Genomic DNA, 27,621 nt, shown 5'->3' with positions numbered 1-27,621 from the left:
GGCGGCCTCGCCCCGACTGCAGGACCGGCGGCGGGGAGCGCTGCGGCGTTCAGTCTCCACCCGGACTCCGCCATGTTGAGTCTTGTGGGGCGTGTGGCCTCGGCCTCGGCCTCCGGGGCCTTGCGGGGACTCGGCCCTTCGGCGTCGCTACCCCAGGCGCAGCTCTTACTGCGAGCCGCCCCCGCCGCGGTCCATCCCGGTAAGCGCCTTCCTCGAGAGGCGGGCCTCGTCCCTTCTCCCCGTGACCTTGAGCCTGGGCCTAGGCGATGCGGGCTCCGTAAGGAAACCCGGGGCGGCGGGCGGCGGTCCAGCGGCGGGCAGCGGTCCTGCGGCGGGCTGGAGGGGGCAGGGACAGTCGCCCGCGGGGGCGTCAGTCGGATCCGCAGGGTCCCGTTTGGCGGTGGGGGGCGGCGGGCCGCTGCCTTGACCTTGCGGCGCGGCGGGGGATACGGACTCCAGAGCCATGGCGGTTTTGGGCACGAGGTCGGAGCGCGGTGCGGGCAGGGTCCGAGTGCAGCGTGGCCCTCTCCGCACGCCTTCCCAGCCAGCCGGAGACCGGGGCTCAACTCGCCCTTCCTTGGGGGTAAGTCGGGGCTTCCGCTGACCTTTAGCTGTCCTGACCCCCCTGCGCCGTCCCGTATCTCTTTGTCTCTTAGCCAGAGACTATGCGGCGCAGACGGCCCCGTCGCCCAAGGCCGGTGGTGCCACCGGCCGGATCGTGGCGGTCATCGGCGCCGTGGTGGACGTCCAGTTCGATGAGGGATTACCACCCATCCTGAATGCCCTGGAAGTGCAGGGCAGGGATACCAGACTGGTTTTAGAGGTGGCCCAGCACTTGGGTAAGTAGGATTTTTTTTTTTAGGAGTGGTAAAGAGCTAGTTCAGCTTAAGTATCACAAAATCCATACCGTCTCCCTTCTGTGATGATGTTATCAAAATGACTTTCGTTCTTCTGAGTTTGCTGAAGCCGCATTCGGTTGCTGAGAGAGGGAGCCTTGTTTGCTTTTGGTCACCACCAAGTACTGTTATGCGACGGTGCGTGTAACCTCTGATTCGTTTTTCTGACAGGGGAGAGCACCGTCAGAACCATCGCTATGGATGGTACTGAAGGCTTGGTTAGAGGCCAGAAAGTACTGGATTCAGGCGCACCGATCAAAATTCCCGTTGGTCCTGAGACCTTGGGCCGAATCATGAACGTCATTGGAGAACCAATTGATGAGAGAGGGCCAATCAAAACCAAGCAGTAAGTTCCTCTCATTAATTTGTGAACACAGGAACTCTTGCAGTTTTTACACATTAGCTAATAACTTGTAATAAAGCACAGTTTTCCTACAGTACTGCTTCAATTTCTGTTGTATTCAGGTATTGGAGCTAGAGGTAGAGAAGTTGAAGCCCCCCCATTGGTTATTTAAAGCTTGAGTTCGTGGCTTAGGTCATGGAGTCTCTGAAATTTACAGGTCTTTATTTTCCTGTTGGTATGTAGAAGAATTTTGTTGCATTAAGGTTCAAGAAAGGGGGTTATTTATTCCCAAGACAAAGTCTTGATTGCAGAAAGTTAGATGTTACATGACAGCTTACCTGGACAGGATTGGGCTTGTTGGTGGGGACTTTTCAGCACAATGAACAGTTAACTGATCCTCTTTATTTCAACCTTACAGATTTGCTGCTATTCATGCTGAAGCTCCTGAGTTCATAGAGATGAGTGTTGAACAGGAAATCCTGGTGACTGGTATAAAGGTGGTGGATCTGTTGGCCCCGTACGCCAAGGGTGGCAAGATCGGTATGTTTGGGGTTGATACATGCTTTCGAAATATAGTAAGGAAGGGAAATGCCATCTTCTGAGTATGTGTTGATATCCTTCACTGATGATTAGCTTCTGACTTTCGTTCTTCTGAGTTTGCTGAAGCCAGATGCCATTTCTGAGAAGGGAAAAGATGGACAGGAGTGAACATTTTTTGAAGGTTGTTTAACTTGGGAATGCAGAGATCTGAAATACTACTTCTTAACGTAGGACTCTTCGGTGGGGCTGGCGTTGGAAAGACAGTACTGATCATGGAGTTAATCAACAATGTGGCTAAAGCCCATGGTGGTTACTCTGTATTTGCTGGTGTTGGCGAGAGGACCCGTGAGGGCAATGATTTGTACCATGAAATGATTGAATCTGGTGTTATCAACCTAAAAGACGCCACCTCCAAGGTAAGCTCTGAAAACTAGTGCCGGCTGAAACCATGTTTTATGTTTGGTGCTAAGTGTCCCAGAACCTGTAAACAAAGTACTTAATAGTACCGTTTTACAGTATACCAATGTACATTGCCTCTGATGTGGGGTATCTAGTCTTTAGTTTTGGGGTAGATAATCCAGTTGTTTGAAAGCTAATTTGCAGGGATTGAATGGAGGTGATTCACATATCTCAAGACCTGTTTTATGTATATATATTTCCAATTTGGAAATTATCTTTTGTGTTTTGAATTTCATGTCTAATGGGAGAAGAAATTTAAACAGAAACATTGGCCCCTAAGTGGGAGTTCCCTGGTGGTTCCTTTCTCCGCTTGGGAACCTGCTAACTCTTCTGATTTGTGTACTTACCACAGGTGGCGTTGGTATATGGTCAGATGAATGAACCACCTGGTGCTCGCGCCCGGGTAGCTCTGACTGGTCTTACCGTTGCTGAATACTTCAGAGACCAAGAAGGTCAGGATGTCCTGCTGTTCATCGACAACATCTTTCGTTTCACCCAGGCTGGATCAGAGGTACGGGGAGCCTAGAGAGGACCAGTTGGACATACTAGGATAAAGATGTAGACACATAAACCTTTTCTTCACTTGGATCTTTTAGGTGTCTGCCTTATTGGGCAGAATCCCTTCTGCTGTAGGCTACCAGCCCACCCTCGCCACTGACATGGGTACAATGCAGGAAAGAATCACCACCACCAAGAAGGGGTCTATCACCTCTGTGCAGGTAAGAATAATTAAGTGGGTAAAGATTTCAGTTGGTAGAAAGGAATCTGGGAAGATATAAAGCCTTGTTACATGTTGGCCTGGAGAGAGAGTTTAGTGGTTAAGAGCTCTTCTATCTCTCCAGAGGACTAGGTTTAGTTTAGTTCCCTCTACCCATGTCAGATGGTGCATAGCCATTTGTAACTCCAGCTCAGGAGGATCTGCTGCCCTCTTCTGGCCTGTCATAGACAACCTGCACACACATGGTGAACATCTGTACTGGTCATACATGTGCATTAAAAAGGTAGTTTGTGCTGGGCGGTGGTGGCGCATGCCTTTAGGCACACGGGAGCCAGAACCAGGCAAATCTTTGTGAGTTCAAGTCCAACCTGGTCTACAAAGTGAGATCCAGGACAGGCTCCAAAGCTACACAGAGAAACCCTGTCTCTGTTTGTGTCTGGGTGGAGTGGTGCACACACACCTTTAATCCCAGCGCTCAGAAGGCAGAAGCAGGTGGATCTCTGAGTTCAAGATCAACCTGGTCTACACAGTTTTCAGGAAAAGGAGGCTGGCCTGCTTATTTGTTTATTTGGGGGCCTGTTTGAGACAGGGTTTAATCATTATATAGCCTTGGAACTTGATTTGTAGACCAGGCTGGTCTCAGACTCAGAGATCCATCTGCCTCCCAAGTATTGGGATTAAATGCATGCATACTCCCCAAAAGGGTTTTGAATAGGGAGAGTTAACCAGTTAGAATAATGTGTAAAATTTTGGGTTTGCATGCCAGACTGAAAAGGGTAAATTTTAAAAAAAAATGCTTTCTAGCTGGGTCTGGTGTTATATGCTATGATCTTAGCACATGGGAAGAGGCAGGAGGATCAGCAATTCAGGGCTGTTTTCAGCTACAGAGCAAGTTCCTGGCTAACTTGACTACATGACACTCAGGGTTTGTCTCACAAAACCCAGAAAATTAAACATTCATGTAATGATGTGAAGGTGTCTGGGGCTGGAGCAATCTCTCAGCAGTTAAAAATACTTTCTGCTCTTGCAATGGATCTGGATTCTATTCCCAATACCTAATGGTGGCTCATAACTACCTGTAACTCTAGTTCCAGAGGATCTGACACCCTCTTCTACCTTCTGCAGACTCATCAATACATATTATGCACATAAACCCATGAGGACACACCATAATAATAAAATACAACTTTTGTTTTGAGACTAGATCTGCCTGTGTAGTTCTAGCTGGCTTGGTGCTTACTATCTACCCAGCTTAGTTTCCCAACTCCTGCCTGTGTCATAAGTGTTGGGATTACAGATGGGAGCCATCATCACATCTGGCTTTCATTGTTTCCTTGTTGGTGTGTTGTGGGACAAGTATTCTGGGGCTTGACCCCAAGGCTTTGACTGTTAAACATGCCTTATCACCTGAGGTGCATACACTCTTAGGTTCATGTTCACTTAACTATTGTGCACTCTTCTTTTTTTTTTTTTTTTAATTATTTTTATTTTATGTGCATTGGTGTTTTACCTGGCATGTATGTCTGTGTGAAGGTATCAGATCTTCTGGAACTGTAGTTACAGACAGCTGTGAACTGCCACATGGGTGCTGGGACTTCAACCCGGGTCCTCTGGAAGAGCAGCCAGTGCTCTTAACCGCTGCGCTATCTCTGCAACCCCCTATTGTGCACTCTTACGTTCATGTTCGCTTAATTATTAATGTGCTGAAAGTTTTTGTTTGTTTTGTTTTGCCTTTTTTGGGGGGGGTGTTGAGACAGGGTCTGTAGACCAGGCTGGCCTCAATTCAGAGATTCTCCTGCCTCTGCTTCCCGGATGCTGGGATCAAAGGCATGTGACACCACCAGCTGACCAAGGATGCTAATACAAAATGATCTTGATTTTGAGACTAGCCTGGGCCTTTTTAGTAAGACAAAGTGAGACAGGTTGGAAAAGCAGATGGCCTGAGTAGGAATTAGTTTGGTTGCTGCTGATCTCCATGCGTTCTTGACTCACTCTAGGCTATCTATGTGCCTGCTGATGACTTGACTGATCCTGCCCCTGCAACCACCTTTGCCCATCTGGATGCTACGACTGTGCTGTCCCGTGCGATTGCCGAGCTGGGCATCTATCCAGCTGTGGATCCTCTGGACTCCACCTCTCGAATTATGGATCCAAATATCGTTGGCAGCGAGCATTACGATGTTGCCCGGGGGGTGCAGAAGATCCTGCAGGTGAGTGTCTGCTCCGCGGGGTCAGCGGAAGGAGTCTGAGAACTGCTTGAGGCCTGGGTCTTCTCTGGTCGTTTGTGCCATTTGTTCTGGAGCAAGGGAAGTTGGGAATGGGTTGGTATTGCTGATGAGGTCCCCAGTTTCAGCGTACTTCACCTTTAGAATCCAGTTTTTCTAGTGAAATTGATGAGGACTAGGAAGAACTAGACAAAATCTTGGCCAGGGCTCACCTGGAACTTTTCTAACAGAGTTCCAAGTTAAAGGAGTGTGTACTTAACTCTGTCCTTTCATCTTGTTTTCTTTCAGGACTACAAATCTCTCCAGGACATCATTGCCATCTTGGGTATGGATGAACTTTCTGAGGAAGATAAATTGACTGTGTCCCGTGCAAGGAAAATACAGCGCTTCCTGTCTCAGCCATTCCAGGTTGCTGAGGTCTTCACGGGTCATATGGGAAAGCTGGTGCCCTTGAAGGAGACCATTAAAGGGTTCCAGCAGATTTTAGCAGGTGAGATTTTCTACCAAGCTAACCATAAACATGATTGTTTGTGCTATCTCCCCACTCCAACAAAGGATATATACTGTGTACCTTTCATTAAAGGGGCCACTACTCTGCTTCTCTGACAGCACAGAAAATATTAAACTGTCCCATGACACTGAGCCAGAGAATAAGAATTTGAACTCTGGTGTTCCAAACTGTATATGTATATATTTTTCAATGTTTATGTGCCTGAGTGTATATGTATGCATGCAAGAGCCCACAAGGAGTTAGGTTTCCTGAACAGCCAATGGAGGCCAGAAAGGTGACAAGTGAGCCACCATGTGGGTGCTAAGATCTGAACTGGTGTCTCCTGGAAGAGCAGGCCATGCTCTTAACCTGCTGAGCCGTCTCTCCAGCCTCAAACTGTGATTTTTTATTTTATTTTCCTTTTCTTTTTCGTCAAGACAGGGTTTCTCTGTGTAGCCCTGGCTGTCCTGGAACTACCCGTATACCAGGCTGGCTTTGAACCCATAGATCTCCTGCCTCTTCCTCCTGGGTGCTGGGATTAAAGGTGTGCACCACCACCACACTTGGTTTAATTAAGTGTTCTTAATCTACATCTTTGTCTTACCTTATACTTGGAAGGAGACAGGTGTGGTGGTGCACATCTTTAGTCCCAGTATTTCCAAGTAGATCTCTGTGGGTTCTTGAGGTCAAAGCCAGTCAGGGTTATGTAATGAAACCTTGTCCAAAACACAAAGTAAATTTCACTTGGAAGTTTAAGAAAGTTTTCTTGGATGATAAGAATTCATCAGCCTGGCCAATGGCCTCAATTGCTGAGGTTGTTTATACTGCAGAAGGTCGATGTAACTCTACTTCTTACCATTGTATTTTCCTCTGTGTAGGTGACTATGACCACCTCCCAGAACAAGCTTTCTATATGGTGGGACCCATTGAAGAAGCTGTGGCAAAGGCCGATAAGCTGGCAGAAGAGCATGCATCGTGAGGGGTCCTTCTGCAAACTCTGTACTGTATTCTCCGTGCTGAAAGCTCGGTTTCTGTGTAGGCCACACAAAGAGCCTTGACTGAAGATGTGATGTCCTATCTGGAGTATTTAAAGTTTTCAATAAAGTGTACACCCCTCACTTGTCTGTCTTGCTTCTGAAACAGCCTACAATACTAGGAGAGGTCAAATTTAGCATAAAGTCAGGTTATATGCTTGAAAGGATTATCAGAAATGAAGATCCATTCATGAATGAAATTTTGTGGGTCTTGTGAAGTTTCCTGTGGTTAGTGAGGTCATAAGAGCTCAGCTTGGTTCTTACGGTATTTGTTTAGACAAATCTATTTATTTGCTTCCAAGCATTTCATACAACTTCTTTGTTTTTTGAATCTTGCTGGTAGTCTTGGTCTGGCCTCAGTGATCCTGCCTCAGCCTTCCAAGTGCTAAGATTGCAAGTATGCCCCACAATACCCACACCCCCCTCTATGTAGTATATCACACTCCTCACACCCAGAACCTGCTCCTGCCTCCCAAATGGGATTAAATGTACACACAGACACGGTGCAAGAAGATTTTAATGTCTGGATTTTGCCAGAAGAGCATCGGTTCCCCTAGAACTGAAGCTATTGACAGTTTGGAGTCCCGTGTGGGTGCTAGGAATTGAACTGGTATTCTGAGCAGCCCATGCTCTTAACCACTAAATCATCTCTCCAGTCCACGGGATGATTGTTATAAAGAGGGTATCAGGGAAAACAGGTTGGCTTATTTCAAGACAGGGATTGTTTTCAGGAAATGTTGAATATTTGTTATAATTGAGGGTCTTCTGGGCCTTGTCTAGGCCTTCATTCTTGAGAAAGTTCCTAATATACAGCCTCCAGATAGTTCAACAAGCCTAGACTTAAATGTTTTGTGTTTGAGGTTCTGCTGGCTATGAAAATTTAGGAAGATTTAATTTTGCAAGGAAAGACCAATTTTTAGTGTTGCCATTGGGGTTTTTGAACAAGTTGGTTCCTCTTCAATGTGTGCCTTAGTGTAATATACTAGGGCGTGTTTTGTGCCCTACAGAATGTGTGAGTCCAGCTAGTGTCCTCCTGTGGCAGCATTTAAGACTACAAGAACTGGAATCTCACCATTTTGAAATCTATTAAAAGCTCTTTGCTAGGAGGTCTTTCTGTCATCTAATGACTGTTTACAAACCAGCCGGAGCTTTTGTCCTGAGGAGGAGCCTACATCCATAAGCTCCACCTGGCAAGGTTGTCCACATAGGACAGAAGCCGGGCAGTCAGCTGAACTCCAGTTCCGAGTCCCCTGTGGCCTGCTGTGGCCTGGACGGTTGAGGAAGGGCTCTAGGAGAGCCTCCTCCGATCCGTCTATGACGTCCTTGACTCCAGTGCCGCCCGTGTCGAGATCTGGACAGGAGGTGGCGCCCCAGAGTTGTTTGTGTTCGGTAGACGCTCGGGTTGGGGGGAAAGGTGGTTATGAAGGTGGGGACGCCGCCTCCCGATCCTGACTCCTCCAGACCCTAAGGGTACAGGTCTCTGCTTTGTCACCCAAATACAGGCTTGGAAACTAAAGGTCATTGGCACGCCGGTGTTCCGGTCCTCCAGCATTTATCGAGAACCTTTACCCTCTCGTTAGCGGCAACTGTTTCCTTCTCCCTTCACTATCCTCTTCCACCAGGCTGAGTGATAACATAGTTCTAACCTTCCTCCATATTCTCCCGGCCGGCCCTGTCCTCGCCTCCTCCCTCTCTCCACCCAGTGAAAGCCCCGCCCTTCCCTCCTCCCTCCCACCCCAGTCTGTCATACAGGGACATCACCCTACAGCAGTTCAGACTCTGCGCTTCGCAGGAAGCATACATTGGCTTTTTTGTTTTTTCGAGTTCCCAGCTTACAGTTGGGGAGGACCTAACTCCAGCCTTCAACTGAAGCGAGACTCAAGGACGGTGAGAAGCTGGGTCCTAATCCGGAGTCCTGCCAGCCTGACATGGGTAAGTAAGACAGCCGCCCCTGGGAAAGGCCTGAGGGATGCCGAGCTCCCTCCCCGGCTGACTCAGCAGGGGAGGGGCCTAACCTTTGCTCTTTTGGGGGTGAAGGAGAGGAAATGGACTGTGGGGGTACACAGGGCTCAGCTGGTGAGCTTCTGGAAATGAGATCCCAGCGTCGGCCAACAGCTCTCAGGAAGAGCTTGGGGCTGTATCTTAGGCTCGAGCGTCCTTCCTCCCCCATGAGCCCCCCCCTCACCCCCATTTAAACTCCTGAGATTCGAGTCGCATTTTACAAAATCCATTACTAAGTCCACTCCTGGTCCTGCTAGAGATGCTCCCCTCCCCCTAGTTTCTCTCGGGCCTTTCAAGTCCTGTCTTTCCTCCTCCCCCGTTTTAACCCACCACCAGGTCGGGGCTGCCCTGAGCAGCTGCTTCCTGTTGCCCCAGAGGTTGCTGCAAGGGTGGTGGTGGCTGCTGGTGGTGGTGGCTGGGGCCAAACCGAGCAATGACTAAAGCCGATTCTCACAGTCCTGCACGGCCTCCCTGCGCCGTTGGGGATGGCCTCCACCGTACCCAGAGCGGTGACAGGACAGGGAGGGTGTGCTTTCGCCTTTGTGGCTTCCTGATTCCGGAGTCTCCACAGCTGTAGCACGGACGCATCGGGCCCGGAAGAAGCGTGTTTACCTAGCAGGGCGCTGTGCGTGTGACCCCGACATGCTCGGCCTTGCGTTCCCTCTCGGGCTCCCCGAATAAGTCCGCGCTGGCGCCCCGAGAGCGCCCGCCGGGAGAGAGGGGAGACCTCCCGAGTCCTCCGGTCCAGACCCACCACCGTGCCCTGCTGCGTCGCACAAGTTTCGGTCTTCCCCTGCATCTGGGATCCTCTCTTCCCGGTTCTGGCCCCTTTGGAGACGCCACCCGCCCTCCCCTCCCCTCCCCCCGCGGAGCCTTCGCGACAGCCGTCCCCGAGCGCCCGTCCGCACCCGGCTAGCTCCTGCCCCTTTAAGCGCCACCTCCCCCCCTCCACCGCCGCCGCCGGCCTCGGGCTGGGGGAGGAGGAGGCGCCGCCGCCCGGCTCCGCCACCTGCGCCGCCACCGCCGCCGTCCGGCCCGGCCCTGCTCCAGGTGAGGCCCGGCATCCACCTCCAGGCCCGGAGGGAGTCCGGGGCAGGGCGTCCCCGCCGCCGCCGCCGCCGCCGCCGCCTCCCGTGGGATCCGGGGTCTGACCTTCCCTGCGCCGGCTGCCCTTCCTCTCTCTCTCCCCCGCACCGTCGCCTCGCCCGTTCCTCCCCCGTCCTCGGTGGGTGACCGCGAGGCTTCGCACGCCTCTCCCGGGAGGGAGCCCCTCCTATCCCTACGCCGGCCCGCGTCGCCCCCTCCCCCGCCGCGCCCGGCTCGCCCCAGCGGTCTCCCGCGGTCTGGGTTTCGCCTCCCCCGGCTCGGGAGCCGGCGGCTTTTCCCACGCCATCCTAACCCCAGCGGGAGGGGGCATAACCGCCGCCCCAGCAACTCCTGTCGTCGTCAGGGCGGGGAGGGACGAGGCGCACGCAGGCAGGCAGCCTCCGTCCGTCCGTCCGTCCGCCCGCCCGCCCGCCGGGCCGGGCTCGCCCTTCAAGTTCCATCAAGTCCCACCTAACGCCGCTTCCCTCCCGGAGTTTGGGGTCGGACCTCCGCACCGCCCCCTGATGCCGGTGGGAAGGGCGCTCGGCCCGGGCTGGAGCTGGCCCCTCCCCTCGGCCCGGCGGCGGCGGCGGCGGCGGCGGCGAGCGGCGCTGCGCTGCGGGGACCCGGGGATGCTGGGCCCGGCGGCGGCTGGCGCGGGCGGAATGGGCTGGGGCGAAGTCTCTAAGGGATTTCGGGTGCCCGGGAAGGCAAAGGAGGAAACCCGATCTTCTCCATTTTAGATGACTCCAGGAAAAAATTTAAAAAAAAAGAGCCGTCGCTGTCTTCCAGTCCCACCGTGGAGCTGCCCACTGGGAACCTGGGGACAGGACTCTATCTGAGGGGCACAGGCCCACTTGGAGAAGGGCAGGGGTTCTAGTCCTCTTGGTTCGTTAGGAGAGAGTCTGGCCTCCCCAGCATACGTTGGGATCGTCTGGTCCGAACCGGGGTGGCGAAGGGGACCAGTGCGAAGACAGCTGCAGGGCCGAGAGCAGGCGCTACAGTTATCGGTTCGGCCAGCGAGTGGGAGGTCTTTATAATTATCCTGCCTTCCACCGGGAGGACTCCCTCCGCCAAGTCCCGCCGAGCCCCGGGCTCCTTCCCTGCAGCCCCCGCCTCCAGAGTTAGAGGGCTGGGCGTCGGGATTTCTTGTGCTATCCTGAGTCACGACCCAGGGTGCTGGGAGGGCATAGTGTGCGTGCGTACGTGTGTGTGTGTGTGTGTGTATCTGTGTATGTGTGTGTATGTGTGTCTGTGCGTGCGTGCGTGTGCGTGTGCGTGTGTGTGAGTGTGATGGGGGTGAGCCCGTGGTGCTTGGGGTTGGATGCCAGGAGTGTCTGGGAGGGGAAGGCTGTGCACCACCTCGGCTCTCCCAGCCCCGGCCATCTGGCTTCTCCGGCGTGGCTGGCACCACGGCAGCTGACCCAGAGAGGTGCAGCAGGAACACGGAGAGCGTGAGAAAGGGGAAGCAGGTGCTCACCCCCCCCCCACTCCCCGCCTTTCATTTCTCATCCTCGGGCTTGTTTCAGGGGAGGTCAGTCTATTCCCCACTCTTCTCACAAGTTGCTGATGAAATGACCGTCAGCCCCTCTCTCTTTTTAGAAGCCTCTCAAGGGGAGGCTTGTTGTCCAACCAGCTGCGTTTTACCGGGTTGAGAAATGTTCGGGGACATCTGGGGTCAGTCTGCCCTCGGTTGTCTGGAGTTGGTGTGGGGAGGGAGTCACAAGTGCTGCATGTCGTGGCGTCTGGCAAAAAAGCAAACACTTGGCTTGGGGGCATATTCCCAGCCCACCCTTACCCTTCAGAGAGCAGCAAAGATCCCAGATTAGATGGGATAAAGGAGGATTGTATTGGGGTTGAAGGTGATCGCAGCCCTCCTGGACCAGATGGGGAAAATGCATCATGCCCTGTCTTTCTCTTCGAGTCCCCGGTGGTCGTCCAGCGTACACCTTTCTTTCCTGGCTCGGGGCTGGGTCAGGGCCTAGAGGTTGCCCAGGAGACTAGGCCTGGGGCTCGGAAGGGGTGGGGACAGCGGGGCACAGGAGTAACCGGCTCTTCCGGAGCCAGCAGTGGGTGTGTGTGGGTGTGTGGTGGTGAGGCGAAGAGGCGTGGTCACGGACGTCTGACTGGCCAAGGCTCCTCCCCTGCCTGCCCGGTCTCGGACTGGTTAGCCCGGTGGTGGGAAGATTCTCTCATCTGCCCTGGAAAAGGAAGAGGAGGAAAAAAAGGATACCAGCTCTCCTGTGCACCTGCCTCCTCCCCTCCTGTCCTCAGGTGCCAGTTCCAACGTAAACCCTTTTTTATTTTGGGGCTAGCATTCCTTAGCATAAGTTTACTTCTGCTTTCTCCAGAAGGAAGAACTCCCTTCCCTTGAGCGTGGCCTCTAGTTAGGGCTTTGAGGTTAGTGGGCTGTCGGAGGGGTGAGGTGTAAACCCCCCAGGTGACCTATAAATCTCCTTTTGGTTTTTCCAGACAAAGTTTCACCGTGTAGTCCTGGCTAGCCTGGAACTCGATATGTAGACCAAGCCGACCTTGAGCTCATGGCGATCCTCCCACCTCTCCAGTGTAGGAATTACAGGCGTGGGCCACCTTGACCGACTTTAGAAACCCATTTGGACAGGGACGAGAGAAAGATTTTGTTTCTCCCTGTCTCCTCCGCCTCTCAGTATTTTACTTACCTCATTTGGGGACAGGAACCCCCTTAGCCTCTGCTGGCCCACATTGTTGGCAGGCTTTTCTAAAAAGATCTTCCTTCTGATTCCTTTCTGAACTATTTGAAATGATGGGTGGGATATGTCTCCCACGCTCAGAATCCCCCTCTGGAGTAAGGAAGTCCAATTTAGACTGCTGGATTTGGCTCTACTGTATTTTGTCCACAGCCAGCTGTCCAGTCTCTTAGCATCCCCCAAAAGGAAATGGTATTTCTGACACTTCCCCATCAGCCAGAATTTCATTATCCTTTTTCTGTCTGTTGCTCTTCCGAGGTATTCAGACTTAGCTTTGCATAGTTTAAGCAATTGTTTATATTCTAGAATTACATCTCATTGAGTTGAATGGGATTCATGAAGCCAGAAAAGTCTTGAATTGTAAGGAAAGTGAATGAAGTTTTTTTACTAGTCATATTATATCTAATGTATGACCTTGAGCAAGTCCGTGAGCCACTGTGGATCTCAATTTCTTCAGCTCACGAATGAGAAGTTTGAATTAAAAAAAAAAAATCAGTAAGTGTCGGATGGTGGTGCTGCACGCCTTTAATCCCAGCACTCTAGAGGCAGAGGCAGGTGAATCTCTGTGAGTTTGAGGCCAGCCTGGGTTACAGGGTGAGTTCCAGGACAGCCAGGGCTTCACAGAGAAACCCTGTCTTAAAAAAAAAAAAAAAAAAAAAAATCAATAAGTTGTAACATCATATGACACTGTTTCCCGTCTTGGTTCCCGGCAATACACATTTAGGTGAAGGCCAAACTCTAATTCCTTGCTTGATTTTATTTTCCAGTTCCCCACAGCTATATAGCCTTGTTAGGAAAGTACGGGAAGCTGGGCGGTGGTGGTACACACCTTTAATCCCGAGCACTTGGGAGCAGGCGGATCTCTGTGAGTTCAAGGCCAGCCTGGTCTACAGAGCAAGTTCCAGGATAGGTTCCAAAAGCTACACGGAGAAATCCTATCTCGAAACCCCCAACGCCTCCCCCAAAAGTATGGGAACAGGAAACATTTGGGACATTTTATTTGTTGGTTAGTTTACTGTTTATCTTCTACCCTTTGGCCACATTTAGACTCAAAGCCGAGTCTTCTTTCTCCACATGCAGGAATCTCGCCGACGTCCAAGGCCTTGCAGATGTCACCAGCAAAGTGGTGATCCAGGCAGGACCAGGTTGTCCCTACAGAACAGAGGTGAGTGGACTTCTTCATCCCTTTACCTGGAGTAACACGCTCCCTGACTATCAACCCCCACTTTTTCACTACCCCGCTGAGGAAATAGTCCCGAAATTATCCTCCAGGCATCCCTCACAGTTAGAAAAGCGTCATCTGCCTTCGGCCCCAGAAATGTGCTCTAGCCGTTGAGGTTAACCCTGGGGTATGGCTCGCCTTTCGGTTTGACCTGGGTGAAGCAGGACTACAGCTCGCCCTCAGTGCGATGCGATGAAGCAGGCAGGCGACCTGCGGTGTGGGACTCGGAGCGGCGCTAGGACCCAGCTCTGGGTCTGCGGGGAGCCGGCGGGCACTAGGACCCGGCGGCCGCGGCCTCGGTGGGCGGACCCGGCGGCCGCGGCTCCCCGCCCCCTCCGGCTCCCTCCTCCCCCGCCGGCCATGTTGGCTCCGCTCGGGCCCCGCGGTTGAGCCGCGGCCGCCTCCCCGCCCGGGCCCCGCTCCCCGCCCGGGCCCCCTCCCCGCCCGGGCCCCGCGCCCCGCGGGCGTCTCTCCCCTGCCGGCGCCCGGAGCGCGGCCATGTGACCCGCCTGCCCCCCGGGGAGGAGCGAGCCCCCGCCGGCTGGACGCCGTCGCCTCAGGTCGGTAGGGTGTGTGGCCGGCCCGGGGGCCGGGGCGCCGGGCGTCCCTGGGGCGCCGCAGCCCCGGGGCTGCCGGGCTTCTCCCCGCCGGGAGGGGCTCCACCTCGGGGCGGCGGCGGGGCTTGCCCGCGTGCCGGGCGGGACTCGGGCTCCCCGGGTGGGATGACGGGAGCCGTTTCCAGCGTCGGAGCGGCTCCGGCAGCCGCGGGTCCGGTTCGGACGGTGCCGGCGTGGCTGGGCCCGGGAGCCCCGGGCGAGCCCCTGCTCCGGAGACTCCCGGGGCGCCCGGGCTCGAGCCAGGCGGAGAATAAAGAGGGAGTCCTTGCCGGGGACACCCTCGGGAAGGGGATCCCCGTGTCCGCGGCGGAAAGGATGCTCCCTCATCGTCGCTCGCCCCCGGCGTGCCCGACTTCCAGGAGTCAATGCCAAGAGCAGGCGTCCTTTGTGGCGCTCCCCGGAGCCGGGGATTTGCCCCCTTCGGGGAGTGGTGGGGGGATCGCCTCCACCACCTCCATCTGTACCCAGGCCGCCCCTCCCCCAGCCTCCCGCAGGAAGTGGCCGGGAAATGGCAGCTGTGCGTTCGATGCCGCTGCGTCTCTTGTTGTTTTGAAATGTCCATTTTAATCTGATTTGGTTTCATTTTCTGAGGCCTTGTGGGCAAGCTTGGATCACGCCGAACGTGTGGCCCGAGAGACCTTTCGTTAGACTTTTCCCTGTAACGTTCGTTCGTCACGCAGTAGTCAGCTGTAGGTGGCCCTCCTTTGTAGACTGGGTCTCTCCTGGACGCCCCCTCCCCCGCCCCAAGCTCCCAAACTCGGTTTTCACCAGCTGCACGTTCATTACAAGTGGTGCAGATTCAGCTTAGAAAGCTGCCCAGACGACTTGGGGTCTTTATGGAAAGAGAGTGGCTTCTTAATCCTGCTCAATGTTTTTAAGTGTGACAGTTTCCTTATCGCAGAGCGTCTGAGCACGTAAGCTTGTGGAAGAGAGGAAATGGGGACGGTGTATGTCTTATGATTCGTATGTAGGGATGGGGACTGATTATAAATGAGAGCTGTAAGCTTGTTCCTTAGTGATGATTCTAGCCTAGTCCTGCAGGGAAACCTATTCGTTGACTTGGATTCCTGGAAGTTCTACCTTCTACAGAACTAATAGGGGAATTTGCTATTATGATTTAACTCCTCTGTCTGTAAAAGAACATTTCTTGAAATGTGGGAATTTTTTCCCCTTGTGTATAGTTGTGCCTGTGCCCACATTTTCTTTTCCCTTTAAAAAACTTTTTTTTAATTGTTCTACTTTGTGTGTATGGGTGTTTTGCCCACATGTACATCTGTGCACCATGGGTGTGCCTGGTGCCCATAGAGACCTGAAGAGGGCTTTGGATCCCCTGGAACCGGGATTAAACGATGGTTGAGCTGTCGTGTGAGTGCTCTGAACTGAACTCCTGTCCTCTGAAATAGCAGCCCCTGCTCTAACCGCTGAGCCATCCCCTCCCCGCTCTGTCTGTCTTGTTTCTGCCCTGGAACCAGCTCTTCTGGAACCAGGCAGGCCTCCAACTCACAGAGATCCACCTGCCTGAGCCTCCCAAGTGCTGGGATTAAAGGAGTGTGCCACCACCGCCACCCTGTGAGATTTTTTTTTTTAACTTTTTATTTTTATTATTATTATTTTGTTGTTTGATTTTGTTTGTTTGTTTTTTAAGACAGGCTATCATTGTAGCCCGGTTGTCCTGGATCTCCCTAAGTAGACCAGGCTGGCCTCAAACTCTCAGAGATCTATCTACCTCAGCCTCCTGAGTGCTGGGATAAAAGGCCATGCCATTACACTAAAGAAACTTTATTTTATTTTTTTATGCTAGGGACCGGCTGGCCTTGAAGTAACTATTTGAAGTTTAAGCTGGCTTTGAACTTGTAGTAATCCTCTTGCCTTTGAAGTGTTGGGCTTAACCAAGAGATTTTTATTTTTCCTAAAGGATAAGGTGATGGCTTTTGTATCTCTCCGTTTTGTTTATTTGAGTTTCCCCCTCTACCCTCACCCCAAGACAGTGTCTCATTAGGTAGCTCTGGCTGGCCTGGAGTTCTCTATGTAGAACCAGGCTGGCCTAGAATTTACAGAGATGTGCCTGCCTCTGTCTCCCAAATGCTAAGATTAGTTGTGTGCCCCGTGCCTGGCCAGATCCCATTTTGTTGCCATTTGGGTTTCGTTAGGGACAAGAGTTTAAATATTTAGAATTGAAATAAGATTATTTGAACTGCCCTGAAAACTGCATGCACCTGTCATTGAAATCATCATTTTTTTTTTCCTATCAGAAACTTGCCAACAGCATATGCATCCATAGATCAGAGATCCGGGATAGAGCAGGCATATGTGATTTTTGTGAAAATGGTCTCCTTACAAGTAGGATTGGATCATTGCTCTTCCTGGGGTGGTTGATGATCTGGAACCGATTTAAAAAAAGTGTGGTGTGTGAGTTCGAGGCCAGCCTGGGCTACCAAGTGAGTTCCAGGAAAAGGCGCAAAGCTACACAGAGAAACCCTGTCTCAAAAAACCAAAAAAAAAAAAACCAAAAAAAAAAAAAAAGTGTGGTGTCCTTATCTCCCTGATTCATTGCCTCCCTGATGTAGACTGGGGTTCCTTTGACTTGTCTTTTGAGCTAGATGGTATCAGGCATCTAGGTGATATCAGATGTCTTTTGTGTGTGTGCTGGGAATTTAACTCAAGGTCTCAGGCATGTGATGCTTTAATTATCATTTTAGTTTTTAAAAGGTACATTTATTTGTTGTAGTTGTGTTTGCCACAGGGTGTGGGTGGAGATCAGAGGACAACTACCCTACCATGTGGGCTGTGGGGTTTGCTAGCAAATGCTTTTAACCACTGAGTCTCCTCACCAGCTCCACATTGATTGATTTTTAGCTTATCCTGTTCAGCCTTCATTTACTTAAATTGGGAACTGCCAGAAAAGAAAAGTAAATTTTCCTTGTTGGGGTTAAAAGATGGAAGAGGCCTGGAAGGAAGAGTTCAGTAGTAACTCCCGGGTGGTGGTGGGGTGGGGGTGGTGGGGTGGTGGTGGTGGTGGTGGCAGAGAAACTCCGTCTAGAAAAACAAAGAATTTAGTAGTAAAAGGACTCTTGAACCATGAGTTCCACAGTAACCCTTCCACCCCAATCCAAAGTGACTTCATAGTTAAGCTTTGATAACTTTCTTGTTTTTTTTTTGTTTTTTTTTTTTTTTGTTTTTTGTTTTTTTTTTTGTTTTTTTTGCCTCCCCCAGACAGGGTTTCTCTGTGTAGCTCTAGACCCTGTCCTGGAATTTGCTTTGTAGACCAGGCTGGCCTCGAACTCGCAAAGATCAGCCTGGCTCTGCCTCCCAAGTGCTGTGATTAAAGGCGCTCATCGTCATCGCTGCCGCCACCACCACCACCACCCGGCCAGAATATATTTCTTAATACTGACTGGTCACTTTTTGTCAGGAGGTTTAGGGAGTAGTTTTCTTCTCTTTTCCCTCTTCTTTTTGTTTTTGTGGTACTGGGGTGAGGGGGTAAAAACCAGGACTTTAGACACATTAGGCTATATGCCTAAGACACCTTCCCCTTTTACTTATTTATTTTGGGGTTTTCTTCTTTTTTTTTTTTGTTTTGTTTTTGTTTTTGGCTTTTGGAGACAGGGTGTCTCTGTGTAGCCCTAGCTGTCCTGGAACTGACTGACACTGTAGACCAGGCTGGCCTCTGCCTGCCTCTTCCTCCCAGGTGCTGGGTTTAAGGCATGCACCACCACTGCCTGGATATTTTTGGATTTTTAAAAGATCTCTGTATGTCCTTGTCTGGCCTTGAACTCACAGTGGTCTGACTACCTCTGCCTCAGTGCTCAGTGTACCACCACCTTATCCCACATGCTTTTAGGTTTTTTGTTTGTTTTTTGTTTTTCAGAGACAGGGTAACCCTGACTGTCCTGGAACTCACTCTGTAGATCAGGCTGGCCTCAAGCTCAGAAAACGGCCTGCCTCTGCCTCCCTGAGCGCAGGGATTAAAGGTGTGGGCCATTGCCACCCAGCCTGTGTTCTGTTTTCTAAGTCTCTACCTGAAGAGAAAGCGGGTGGTATGTAGAGAATTAGATGGACTGACCTTTAGAAGACTGAGAGGTTCATGTAGAAGCCTCAGCATTCTGGAATCACCTTTGAAGAAATTAAGCCAAACTGCTCTATTCTTAGACTGTTAGAGTGATGTAAAAGTTAGTAAGTAATTGGTGTAGTGTTTGATCTCGTGTGTGATGTGTAAAGTGAGACAGTAACGTGACATAGAGGGATTTTCTGGGTTTTTCCTTTTTCTCTCCCCCACTCCACCCCCCGTTTTTCCCCATGATTTTGCAATAAGATCTCATTATACAGCTCAGGGTCTGTCTGTTTGCCCTGGCTGTCCTGAAACTCAGTGTAGACCAGGGTGACCTTGAACTCAGAGAGCTCTGCTTACCTCTGCCTCTGTTAAGGTAAGCGTGCCTAGTGTGTACAAGGCCTTGGGTTTAGTCCTCAGCACTGTAGGAAAGGAGAAGTCAAGAGATTGGAGCCCTTCCCCACCTAGAATATTCTGTCTTGGGCTAGGGTGAAAGCTTAGGATCTCACAGTTGCCAGCCTGGCTTTCAACTCACAGAGCTCCACCTGCCTCTGCTATGATTGGGTGCTGGAATTAAAGGCCTGCTCCCCATTACAACCAGCTTGGACTGGCTTTGAACTCCTGTAGCCCAAGTAGGCAGTCCTTGAATTTGGGATCCTTGTGCTTCAGTCTGAGTAGCTAGCTAAGATTACAGGATATACAACCAGATCCAGTTCCAACTGTATTTTTCTTTTCTTGAAATCCTGGGGAATCAAGATAATTAAAAACAATTAATGTTTATTGGTGTATTGATTGCACTTTTGTATGTGCGTGCTATATTCATGCCTGGTTCTGCTGGAGCTGGAGTTGCAGATGTTGTGAGCTGCCACGTGGGTGCTCTCCAGCTTCTGAGTGGTCTCTCCAGCCCCTCAAGACCTTTCCTAGAAAAAGATGTATTTGAACATACATGTGTTTGTGGGCATGTGTACATGAGTGGAGGTGCCTGTGGAGGCCAGAAGGCATGGGTCCTCTGGAGGTGAAGTTACAGGTGGTTGAGGACTGCATGGGTGCTGGGAACTGAACCTAGGTCTTCCACAAGTGAAACAACACTCTTACTGCTGGGCCGTCTCTCCAGCCCCAGAGACAGTTTTGTAGTGTCTTGTGGTGCGGGACTTGGTGCACGGTAGGGAAGTGTATTCACCAGGAAACGACATGAGACTGGTTCTTGACAGCGAAGTGACTAAGAACTGTGGCAGAAAACCAGGTTGTGATATGATGCCTTTAGTTCATACTAAAAGAATAATAATTGTTCTTATGTAATCCAGACTGGTTTTTTGGTTTTTTTTTTAAAGATTTATTTATTATGTATACAGCATGTATGACCAGAAGAGGGCACCAGATCTCATTACAGATGGTTGTGAGCCACCATGTGGTTGCTGGGACTCGAACTCAGGACCTCTGGAAGAGCAGTCAGTACTCTTAACCTCTGAGCCATCTCTCCAGCCCCCAGACTGGTTTTGAATATATCCACAGATGACCTTGAACTTCTGAGCTTCTTGCTGAGATTATATGTGCGTACCTCCATGCCAGTTTATAGGTGTTAGGAATAGAATCCAGGGCTTTGTGCATGCTAGGCAACCACTCTACCAACAGAGGTACAGTTCCAGTCTTTAATAAATTAAGTCTGTTTAGAACATTAAATTTAGAATTAAGTTTATTTGACTTTTTAACATTGTCAGTACTTCTCTATTCTTTTCTCTCTTTTTCTTCTTTTTTTTTTTTTTTTTTTTTTTTGGTTTTTCGAGACAGGGTTTCTCTGTGTAGCTTTGCGCCTTTCCTGGAACTCGCTCTGTAGACCAGGCTGGCCTCGAACTCAGAGATCCGCCTGGCTGTGTCTCCCAAGTGCTGGGATTAAAGGCGTGCGCCACCAACGCCCGGCTACTTCTCTATTCTTTTACCTTAATTGTACAAGGGATAGTTAGCCAAAAGTCTGCTAAGGATGGCATAGCTTGCCTAGTATATACCTACAAAGCTTTGGATTTAGTCTACAGCACTGTAGGAAAGGAGAAGTCAAGAGATTAGGACCTTCCCCCTCTAGGATTTTTTTTTTCTTTTTTAAAGGCAGGATCTTGCTGTGTAGCCCTGGCTGGCTTAGAACTCTATGAAACATAGACCAAACTGACCTTCAACTCAGAACTCCACCTGCCTCTTCTGTGACTTTGTACTGGATGAAAGACTTGAGCCTACCCAAGTCTGACTGAGGACTTGAGTTTGATCCCTAGAACCCAAGTAAAATGTCAGGCAGGCCCAGTAGTGTGTGATTGTAATCCTATCACTGGGAAGGCAGAAACTGGAAGATTCCCTAGGGCTCACTGACCAACCAGTCTAGCCTAATTGCTATACTTCAGGCCATTGAGGGACTCAAAGGAGATGGATGGTGTTTCTGAAGTTGTATTCTGGTCCACATGCATATGGACACACATAAGCACTGGCACATATATGAACATATATGTATATATATTCATACATAAGGAAAAGTGGGGGCTGGGTTTGGTAGTGCCTGCCTTTAATCCTAGCACTCACAGGCAGAGGGATGCAGATCTCTGAGGCTAGCCATAGTGAGTTCTACTCCAGTCAAGGCTACATAAAGAGACCCAGTCTCAAAAAACTAATTTAAAAAAAAAAAGAGGGAGGGACTGGAGAGGTTTGGATGCATGCTGCTCTTGCAGAGGGCCAGAGCTCGGGTTCCAGCACCCTCTTCAGGCAGTTCACAGCAGCCTGTGTAATCCAACAACTCTGGCCTCTTCAGCACCTGCACTCACTTGCAGAGGACCTGGGTTCCACCTACACAGTGGTTGAAAACCATCCTTAACTTCAGCTCCAGGGCTTCTGATGTCGTCTGCTGACCTCCATGGGCACCGGGCTTGCAAATATTACAAGTATAAAATCTTATGTCTGAAAAACTAGCTGGGCATGATGGTTCATACCTTTAATTCCAGCACTTGGTATGCAGAAGCAGATGGATCTCTGAGTTTGAGGCCAGCACGTTCTACAGAGTAAGTTCCAAGACAGCTAAGGCTATGTAGAAGAGACCCTGTCTCAAAAAAAAAGAAAGAAAAAGAAAAACTGAATTTAATTCTCTGAAAATAGGAACAAGCTTACACTAAGCTCATAGTGGCAATAACAAAAGCCCTAAGCCACATGTATTCAACAAGTACTTCATTTGGCTCTTTTCTCTACTAAGTATTAAATTAAAACCTGGAAACGTAATGGTGGAACTTAACATCCAGGCGATGTTGGAGAACCTGCCTGGACATGGCAGTTTTCTTTGAGTGGTGCCTTCCTACCTCAGTGTAAAATTTCATCACCTTCCTTCTACCTCACTGAGAATTCTGGTTTGAAATGGGGGTTAAAGAAAGGACATTTTGAAAGAGACTGAGCCTTGGTCTGAACACATTATAGTTTGTCTGAATCAGAGTTCCCTGAGAAGTTTGTCGAATAGGCCAGATAAGAGGGCATCCTTCAATATGTGTTTGCCATTTGGAGCTTGCATGAAAGAGGATGACTTAGGCAGGGAAGAGGGGTGTTTTAGTAGGAAATTTAAAGATCACTGTCTCCAGTGTCAGGAACTGAGAGCGGCGGATGTGTGGGGCAGGATCGGTACAACTTTTGTTTCTCAGCCTCGATGTTGTTTGTACCTTGGGTCATTTGTATAAGACTGAGCTGTGCATTAAACAGTGCTGAAAAACAGGGCGGGAGAGATGGCTCAGAAGCCAGGATTGAAGAGGACCTGGGTTCTCTCTCCAGCACCACATAGTGGCTCTCAACTGTCCACAACTCCAGTTTCAGGGGTCCAGCTCTTCTTCTGACCTCTGAGGGCTCCTGCCTCTGTGTGGGGTGTATATATGCACAGAACATTAAATATTTTTTTTATATGCTGAGAAGCAAGTTGGCATGATGATATATGCACCTATAATCCTAGCACTTTCTAGGGTCTTACCATATAGCCCTAGTTGTCCTGGAACTAGCTAAGTAGACTAGGCTGGCCTCAAACTCGGAGAGATCCACCTGCCTCTGCCTCCTAAGTGCTGGAATCAAGGCAAATGCGACACACCTGACATTTTCTTGCATTCTTATATTGTGATCCCATTATTTATGTGACATCTGAAATCAGGAGTTAAGTTGTATGTATTAAGTCTGGCTACATCATCTCTCTTGTATCTCCCACATGAGTAGCTTTAAAAACATATACCTTTTAAAGCCAGGCATGGTGGTGCACACCTTTAGTATCAGCACTAGGAGGTAGAGGCAGGTGGATCTATTTGAAGCCTAGGCCAGCCTAGTTTATATAGTGAGTTCCAGGACAGCCAGGACTACATAGAGAAACCCTGTCTCGAAAAGCTTGCGTGTGTGTATTATGTATGTACTTTTAAGTTAGGAGTTGTAACTCATGTCTTTGATCCCAGCAATTGGAAGGCAGAGGCAGGTGGATCTCTTGAGTTTGAGGACAGCCTGGTCTACAGGAGTTCTAAGACAGCTGGGGCTACACAGAGAAACCCTAAAACCATTTTTTAAAAATTGCATATATGTGCGTACACACACAAGCTAAACATTCTTTTCACTCTTTGTCTGATAAGGTGTGGGCTGGAGAGACGGCTCAGAGGTTAAGAGCACTGGCTGCTCTTCTGGAAGAACTTGGTTCAATTCCCAGCAACCACAGGATGGCTCACAACCATCTGTAATGAGATCTGGCGCCCTCTTCTGGCCTGCAGGCAGAACACTGTATACGTAATAAATAAGTCTTAAGGAAAAACAAAAAAAACAAAAAAGCTAACATGGCTAGGCATTATGAACAATCCTTTAATCCCAAGGCTTGGGACTTTGAGGCAGGGGGAATCAAGACTTTGAGCCACAAAACAAAACATAACATTTACTACAAGGGCTTTTAGATAAACAGGTAGACAGATTGATTGATTGATTGATTGATTGATTGATTGATTGATTTTCGTGTTTAACCCTCAAGCCCTAGAAATGCATAATAAAATTTTTCTAAATGACAAAACTAAGGCTCAGCAAGTAATTTGTCCAAAACCAAAGAAGCCAGTAAGTAGTAGGTCTGAGATTTGAGCCTGCCTTCTTACGCTGACCTAGGAATGAAATGAAATGGCTATGGTTCCTATGACCCTTGAGCTGGGGCAGGTATGGAAACAGACTCAGGTGCCAGGTAGCTTTGATTCCTTTCACATCTCTGATTTCTTTGGACTGTCGATTTATTGTGAACAGTATGTAATTTGTAAAGTAGCATATGCTGTTTTCTCAGAGTAACAAAAAGGATAAGGTCACTAGTTTCCTTATAGATTCAACAACAAAAGAAAGAAAAAAATGAACCGTGACCCATCTTTTAGGGTATAATCCAGAGGACACAGGAAGAAAGATGTGTTACTGTTTCCTGCATGCCAGGTGATGTGTGATTGCCTAAACTGGAGGAGAGAGGGCCGTGCAGGTGGGGGTGGGGGGTTAGTTTGTTCCTCCAAAGTGAGCCGCTGCGTGCTCCTTGCTCTGTGGTGTAAGCGTTGGAAGTGACCCAGCCTAAAACAAGGACTTAGTGTTACTGTGTGTCTTACTCAGGATTGTTAATCTCATGCTGCTTCTTTTGTTGGATCCCTGTTTTGAAGCATGGGCTTTCCCTGTGCTGGGGAAGGCCTGGAAGAGGCAGTCTTTTCTCTGTTGATTGGGCTTTCCATGGATGTGCAGCAGATTGAAGTCTGCTACTTAATTTGCACTTGGTCTTAGCCAAAAGCTGAGAAGTGATCACTACTTAATGTTAACATGTGTTGAGGGGTGTGGGTGTGTGGGTGCATGCATGTGTGCACTCATGCATGCTGGTGTACAGGTGCCACAGCAGGCATGTTGAGGAGAGGATGGTCTGAGAGTTGGTTCTCTGTTTCAACTGTGAGTTCCAGGGATTGATCTCTGGTCATCAGGCTTGGCTGCAAGCACCTCTACCTGCTGAGCTATCTTGCCAGCCCTTACTGTAATTTTAGAATGAAGCTGGGATTCTATATGAGAGATAAATTAGTACTGAAAACTTCTCCTGAGTTGGGCTTGGTAGCATATGCCTGTAATCTCAATACTCAGAAAGCTGAGGCAGGAGAATTGCTATGAGTTGTTGCCACTCAAGACTACCTGGAAGACTGTCTCAAAAAAACAAGCAAACAGCTCAGCCATAGTGGTTCACACCTTTAATCCCATTGTGTTGGGGGGTGCAGAGGCAGGTGGATCTGAGTTCAATGCCAGCCTGGGCTTCAGAGCAAGTTTCAGGACAGCCAGGGCTACATAGAATACCTGTCTCAAGAAAAAAAGAAAACTTTCGCGGGTGGTGGCGGCACATGCCTTTAATTCCAGCACTCGGGAGGCAGAGTCAGGCGGATCTCTGTGAGTTCGAGGCCAGCCTGGACTACCAAGTGAGTTCCAGGAAAGGCACAAAGCTACACAGAGAAACCCTGTCTCGAAAAACCAAAAAAAGAAAAAATAGAATCTCACATATTAGGTTAATGTGCACTAGTACATTGCAAATATCTGACCGCTCAGACTTTTCCAATAATTCTTAATTCTGCTTTCATCCCTCCTCGACTCTTATCAATCAGAGTTAAGTCTGTTTTGATCAAGGGCTTCATTTCTCACTATTCCTAGTAATATATCATGTTTTATTCAGTAGATACTGAGAAGGTTTTTAGCCAGTGTAGTTTACAATTTCACATACATACAAAACATTGTAATATAGTGGTTTGAAATATGTACATTATATGTATGTGAAATTGTAATGTATATATTTCAAACCATTATATTATAGTGTTTTTATGTATGGGGCTATACATAGAAAGTAATGGACACTGTTGAGCTAGATATGTAGACAGACACTGTTATGCCAGCACTTAGAAGTCTCAGAAAAGGATTCAGAGTTCAAGGCCAGCTTGGACTACATAAAGAGATTCTGTCAAAACAAAACAGTAATGAAACAGGATATATATCAAGTATACGTTTCCTGCAAACACCGTGCATCCACGGCTTTCTGCTAAAAAGATGGCTTTGACAACTTGTGGACCCTGAGAGTAGGACCATGGCCTTACATCCAGGGTGAAAACAAAAGGAAAAAGAATATCAAATGTGGGGCTGGAGAGATAGATAGTTCAGTGGTGATGGGCACTGGCCCTTCTTCTAGAAGACTTGGATTTGATTCTTAGCACCCTCATGGCAGCCAACAGTGTCTGTTAACTAGACCCGGGCGATCAGTCCCTCTTCTGGCCTCTGTGGGGTATGCATATATGTGGTGTGCAGACATTCATGTGGGCAAAACCTACATGTTCAAAAAAAGTGAATCTTAGAAAAAATAGCACAGATCCTAACCCTAATGTTAAAATAAAGAGCAGATGTCTAAGAAGACTATAGCCTGGGCCAGGAATTAAGAGGGTAGAACTTAACACAAGGATAGGCTCTTCCAGGCTTTTATATATATATATATAAATTATATATATATATATATTTTTTTTTTTTTCACACTAACTCGGTTTTTCTCTATGACTGATAGTGAACTCTGTCTGTCTGCCTACCTAACAACTTGTTTTTAGACAGTGTCTCGAAGCTCGGCCTTAAACCTGTGATCCTTTGCCTCAGCCTCCTATGTACTGGGTTTATAGGTGTGATACCATGCTTGACTTAGAGTTGGGTCTTTGCCCAGGTTAAGGGCATAGTTTCTTCTCTTTTTCAACTTGCACCTTCTCACAGCATCCCTACGTTGAAGGGTAAGTAAAGGGATGGGAGGGGCACTCACTGCCTCTAGACAATGACGTGACCTTGCTTAACCATGATTTTTTTTTCCTTTTCTCCCTCCTACAGAAATGGAGGCAAACGACCATTTTAACTTCACTGGCCTTCCTCCTGCACCAGCTGCCTCAGGACTGAAACCCTCTCCTTCCTCAGGGGAGGGCCTCTACACTAACGGGTCTCCCATGAACTTCCCCCAGCAAGGGAAAAGTGAGTGGGGTGGAGGCTACAAGACCTGGGAGGGAATGGGCATTGTCGCTTTAGATCAGGTTGATGGAAGGAGGTTGAGGTCTACTTTGGGCTAACTACCTTACAACAACTCTTTCCTGGCAGGTAGTGACAGAGGAAATAAATCCATAGAACTTACTAATTGCTAGAGAGAAATCAAATTTCTGAGAACAAGTTATAGGGACTTAGAGAAGCTGTTGTTTCTTGTTTTTTGTCTTGACTTTAGATTGGGAAAGATAAGAAAAAACAAGAGGCTTTTCCGTCTTAGCCTTCCCTTTTGCCAGTCCTGTCCCTGGCCTGGGACAGGGACAGCCTTGGGGAGCTGTGTTCAGGAATTAGAAAATTGGCTTGGATTGGGACTAGGGTGAGGAAGGTGGGCGGAGGTTCTGGTAAAGTGCTTTTAGCTGGGGCAGCGGGAGGGCCGCAGCAGAAGTGCTGGTGCTGCCTCCCGTCCTTGTCAGAAGGTGAGGGGCGCAGTGCTGCCTGCCCTAGGACGCTTGCCGTTCTCTGTGGAAGTGCTGCTGCTGCTGCTGCTGCTGCTGCTGCTGCTGCTGCTGCTGCTGGTTGAGGGTGCTTCCTTGTTTTCTTTTGGGGCAATGGACCGATCCCCCGGGACTAGTTAACAGACACTGTTGGCTGCCATGAGGGTGCTAAGAATCAAACCCAAGTCTTCTTGAAGAGCCAGTGCCCATCCCCACTGAACCCTCTCTAGCCCAGATGGCTGTAAACTGGCGACAGCCCTGCTGCTTTAGTCTTGTGTCAGGTACCTTTTTAAATTGCCTGGATTTCAAGACAGAATGCTTAGAAGTAGAAAAATGCTGACTTGTGCTGTCTCTCCTGTCGTATATATGGCCCGTGCAGATAAATACAAGCCCTGTTATTTTATTGGACTTCCCCACACACATACCCGCCCACCTGCTGTAGAATTCCCCCATACACAGACACCTGCTTGAAGTTCCTTAGTATCTTGGTCCTGATTGTTGTCTGTGGGAAACTCAAAGATTCCTATTTTCAGAGCTGGGTTCTGTAGCACTGGCCATGCAGAGATTTTTACCTATTCCACATCACCCTCCTGGGCCTTTGAGGAGGGGCTAAACCCAGCCTTCTGAGCTGGATTTTGTCACTGTGGTGACTGCAAATTCTATTCTTAGCCCAGCACAAAGTGCTGGATCTGCATGTGCCAGT

At 49.4% G+C, this 27,621-nt stretch overlaps 2 protein-coding genes and 2 non-coding genes across 9 annotated transcripts in view; all 4 read left to right on the top strand.

Annotated features, from left to right (window-relative positions):
* Positions 1 to 31: 31 nt before the first annotated feature.
* Positions 32 to 6,789, top strand: Atp5f1b (ATP synthase F1 subunit beta). Its single transcript, XM_059245250.1, has 10 exons — positions 32 to 199; positions 657 to 839; positions 1,068 to 1,242; positions 1,658 to 1,779; positions 2,011 to 2,195; positions 2,591 to 2,749; positions 2,835 to 2,957; positions 4,954 to 5,166; positions 5,470 to 5,671; positions 6,550 to 6,789. The coding sequence occupies exons 1-10, from the start codon at positions 73 to 75 to the stop codon at positions 6,648 to 6,650; spliced, it is 1,590 nt and encodes a 529-aa protein (XP_059101233.1). The 5' UTR covers positions 32 to 72; the 3' UTR covers positions 6,651 to 6,789.
* Positions 914 to 989, top strand: LOC131895420 (small nucleolar RNA SNORD59). The gene has a single exon (XR_009375175.1). It is a non-coding gene; the product is annotated as a small nucleolar RNA SNORD59 (small nucleolar RNA).
* On the top strand, positions 1,856 to 1,927 carry LOC131895419 (small nucleolar RNA SNORD59). The gene has a single exon (XR_009375174.1). It is a non-coding gene; the product is annotated as a small nucleolar RNA SNORD59 (small nucleolar RNA).
* A 1,263-nt stretch (positions 6,790 to 8,052) lies between the features above and the next one.
* Baz2a (bromodomain adjacent to zinc finger domain 2A) overlaps positions 8,053 to 27,621 on the top strand; it is a 37,369-nt gene continuing 17,800 nt past the window's right edge. Inside the window, exons 1-4 of one of the 6 annotated variants that reach the window (XM_059245244.1) lie at positions 8,053 to 8,222; positions 8,409 to 8,637; positions 13,599 to 13,683; positions 26,281 to 26,418. In XM_059245244.1, coding sequence (XP_059101227.1) covers positions 26,283 to 26,418 — 136 coding nt within the window. In that variant the 5' untranslated portion in view covers positions 8,053 to 8,222; positions 8,409 to 8,637; positions 13,599 to 13,683; positions 26,281 to 26,282. Of the gene's footprint in view, positions 8,638 to 9,669; positions 9,757 to 11,982; positions 12,067 to 13,598; positions 13,684 to 14,182; positions 14,301 to 26,280; positions 26,419 to 27,621 lie in introns of those variants that run through there. The other 5 variants (XM_059245245.1, XM_059245249.1, XM_059245246.1 and 2 more) reach the window with 5 other exon arrangements.

Source organism: Peromyscus eremicus, chromosome 18 (assembly GCF_949786415.1).
Source record: "Peromyscus eremicus chromosome 18, PerEre_H2_v1, whole genome shotgun sequence".
In the NCBI taxonomy this organism is placed as follows: domain Eukaryota; kingdom Metazoa; phylum Chordata; class Mammalia; order Rodentia; family Cricetidae; genus Peromyscus; species Peromyscus eremicus.
The sequence above is the reverse complement of the archived record's forward strand: the minus strand, read 5'-3'. Positions and strand labels throughout refer to the sequence as shown.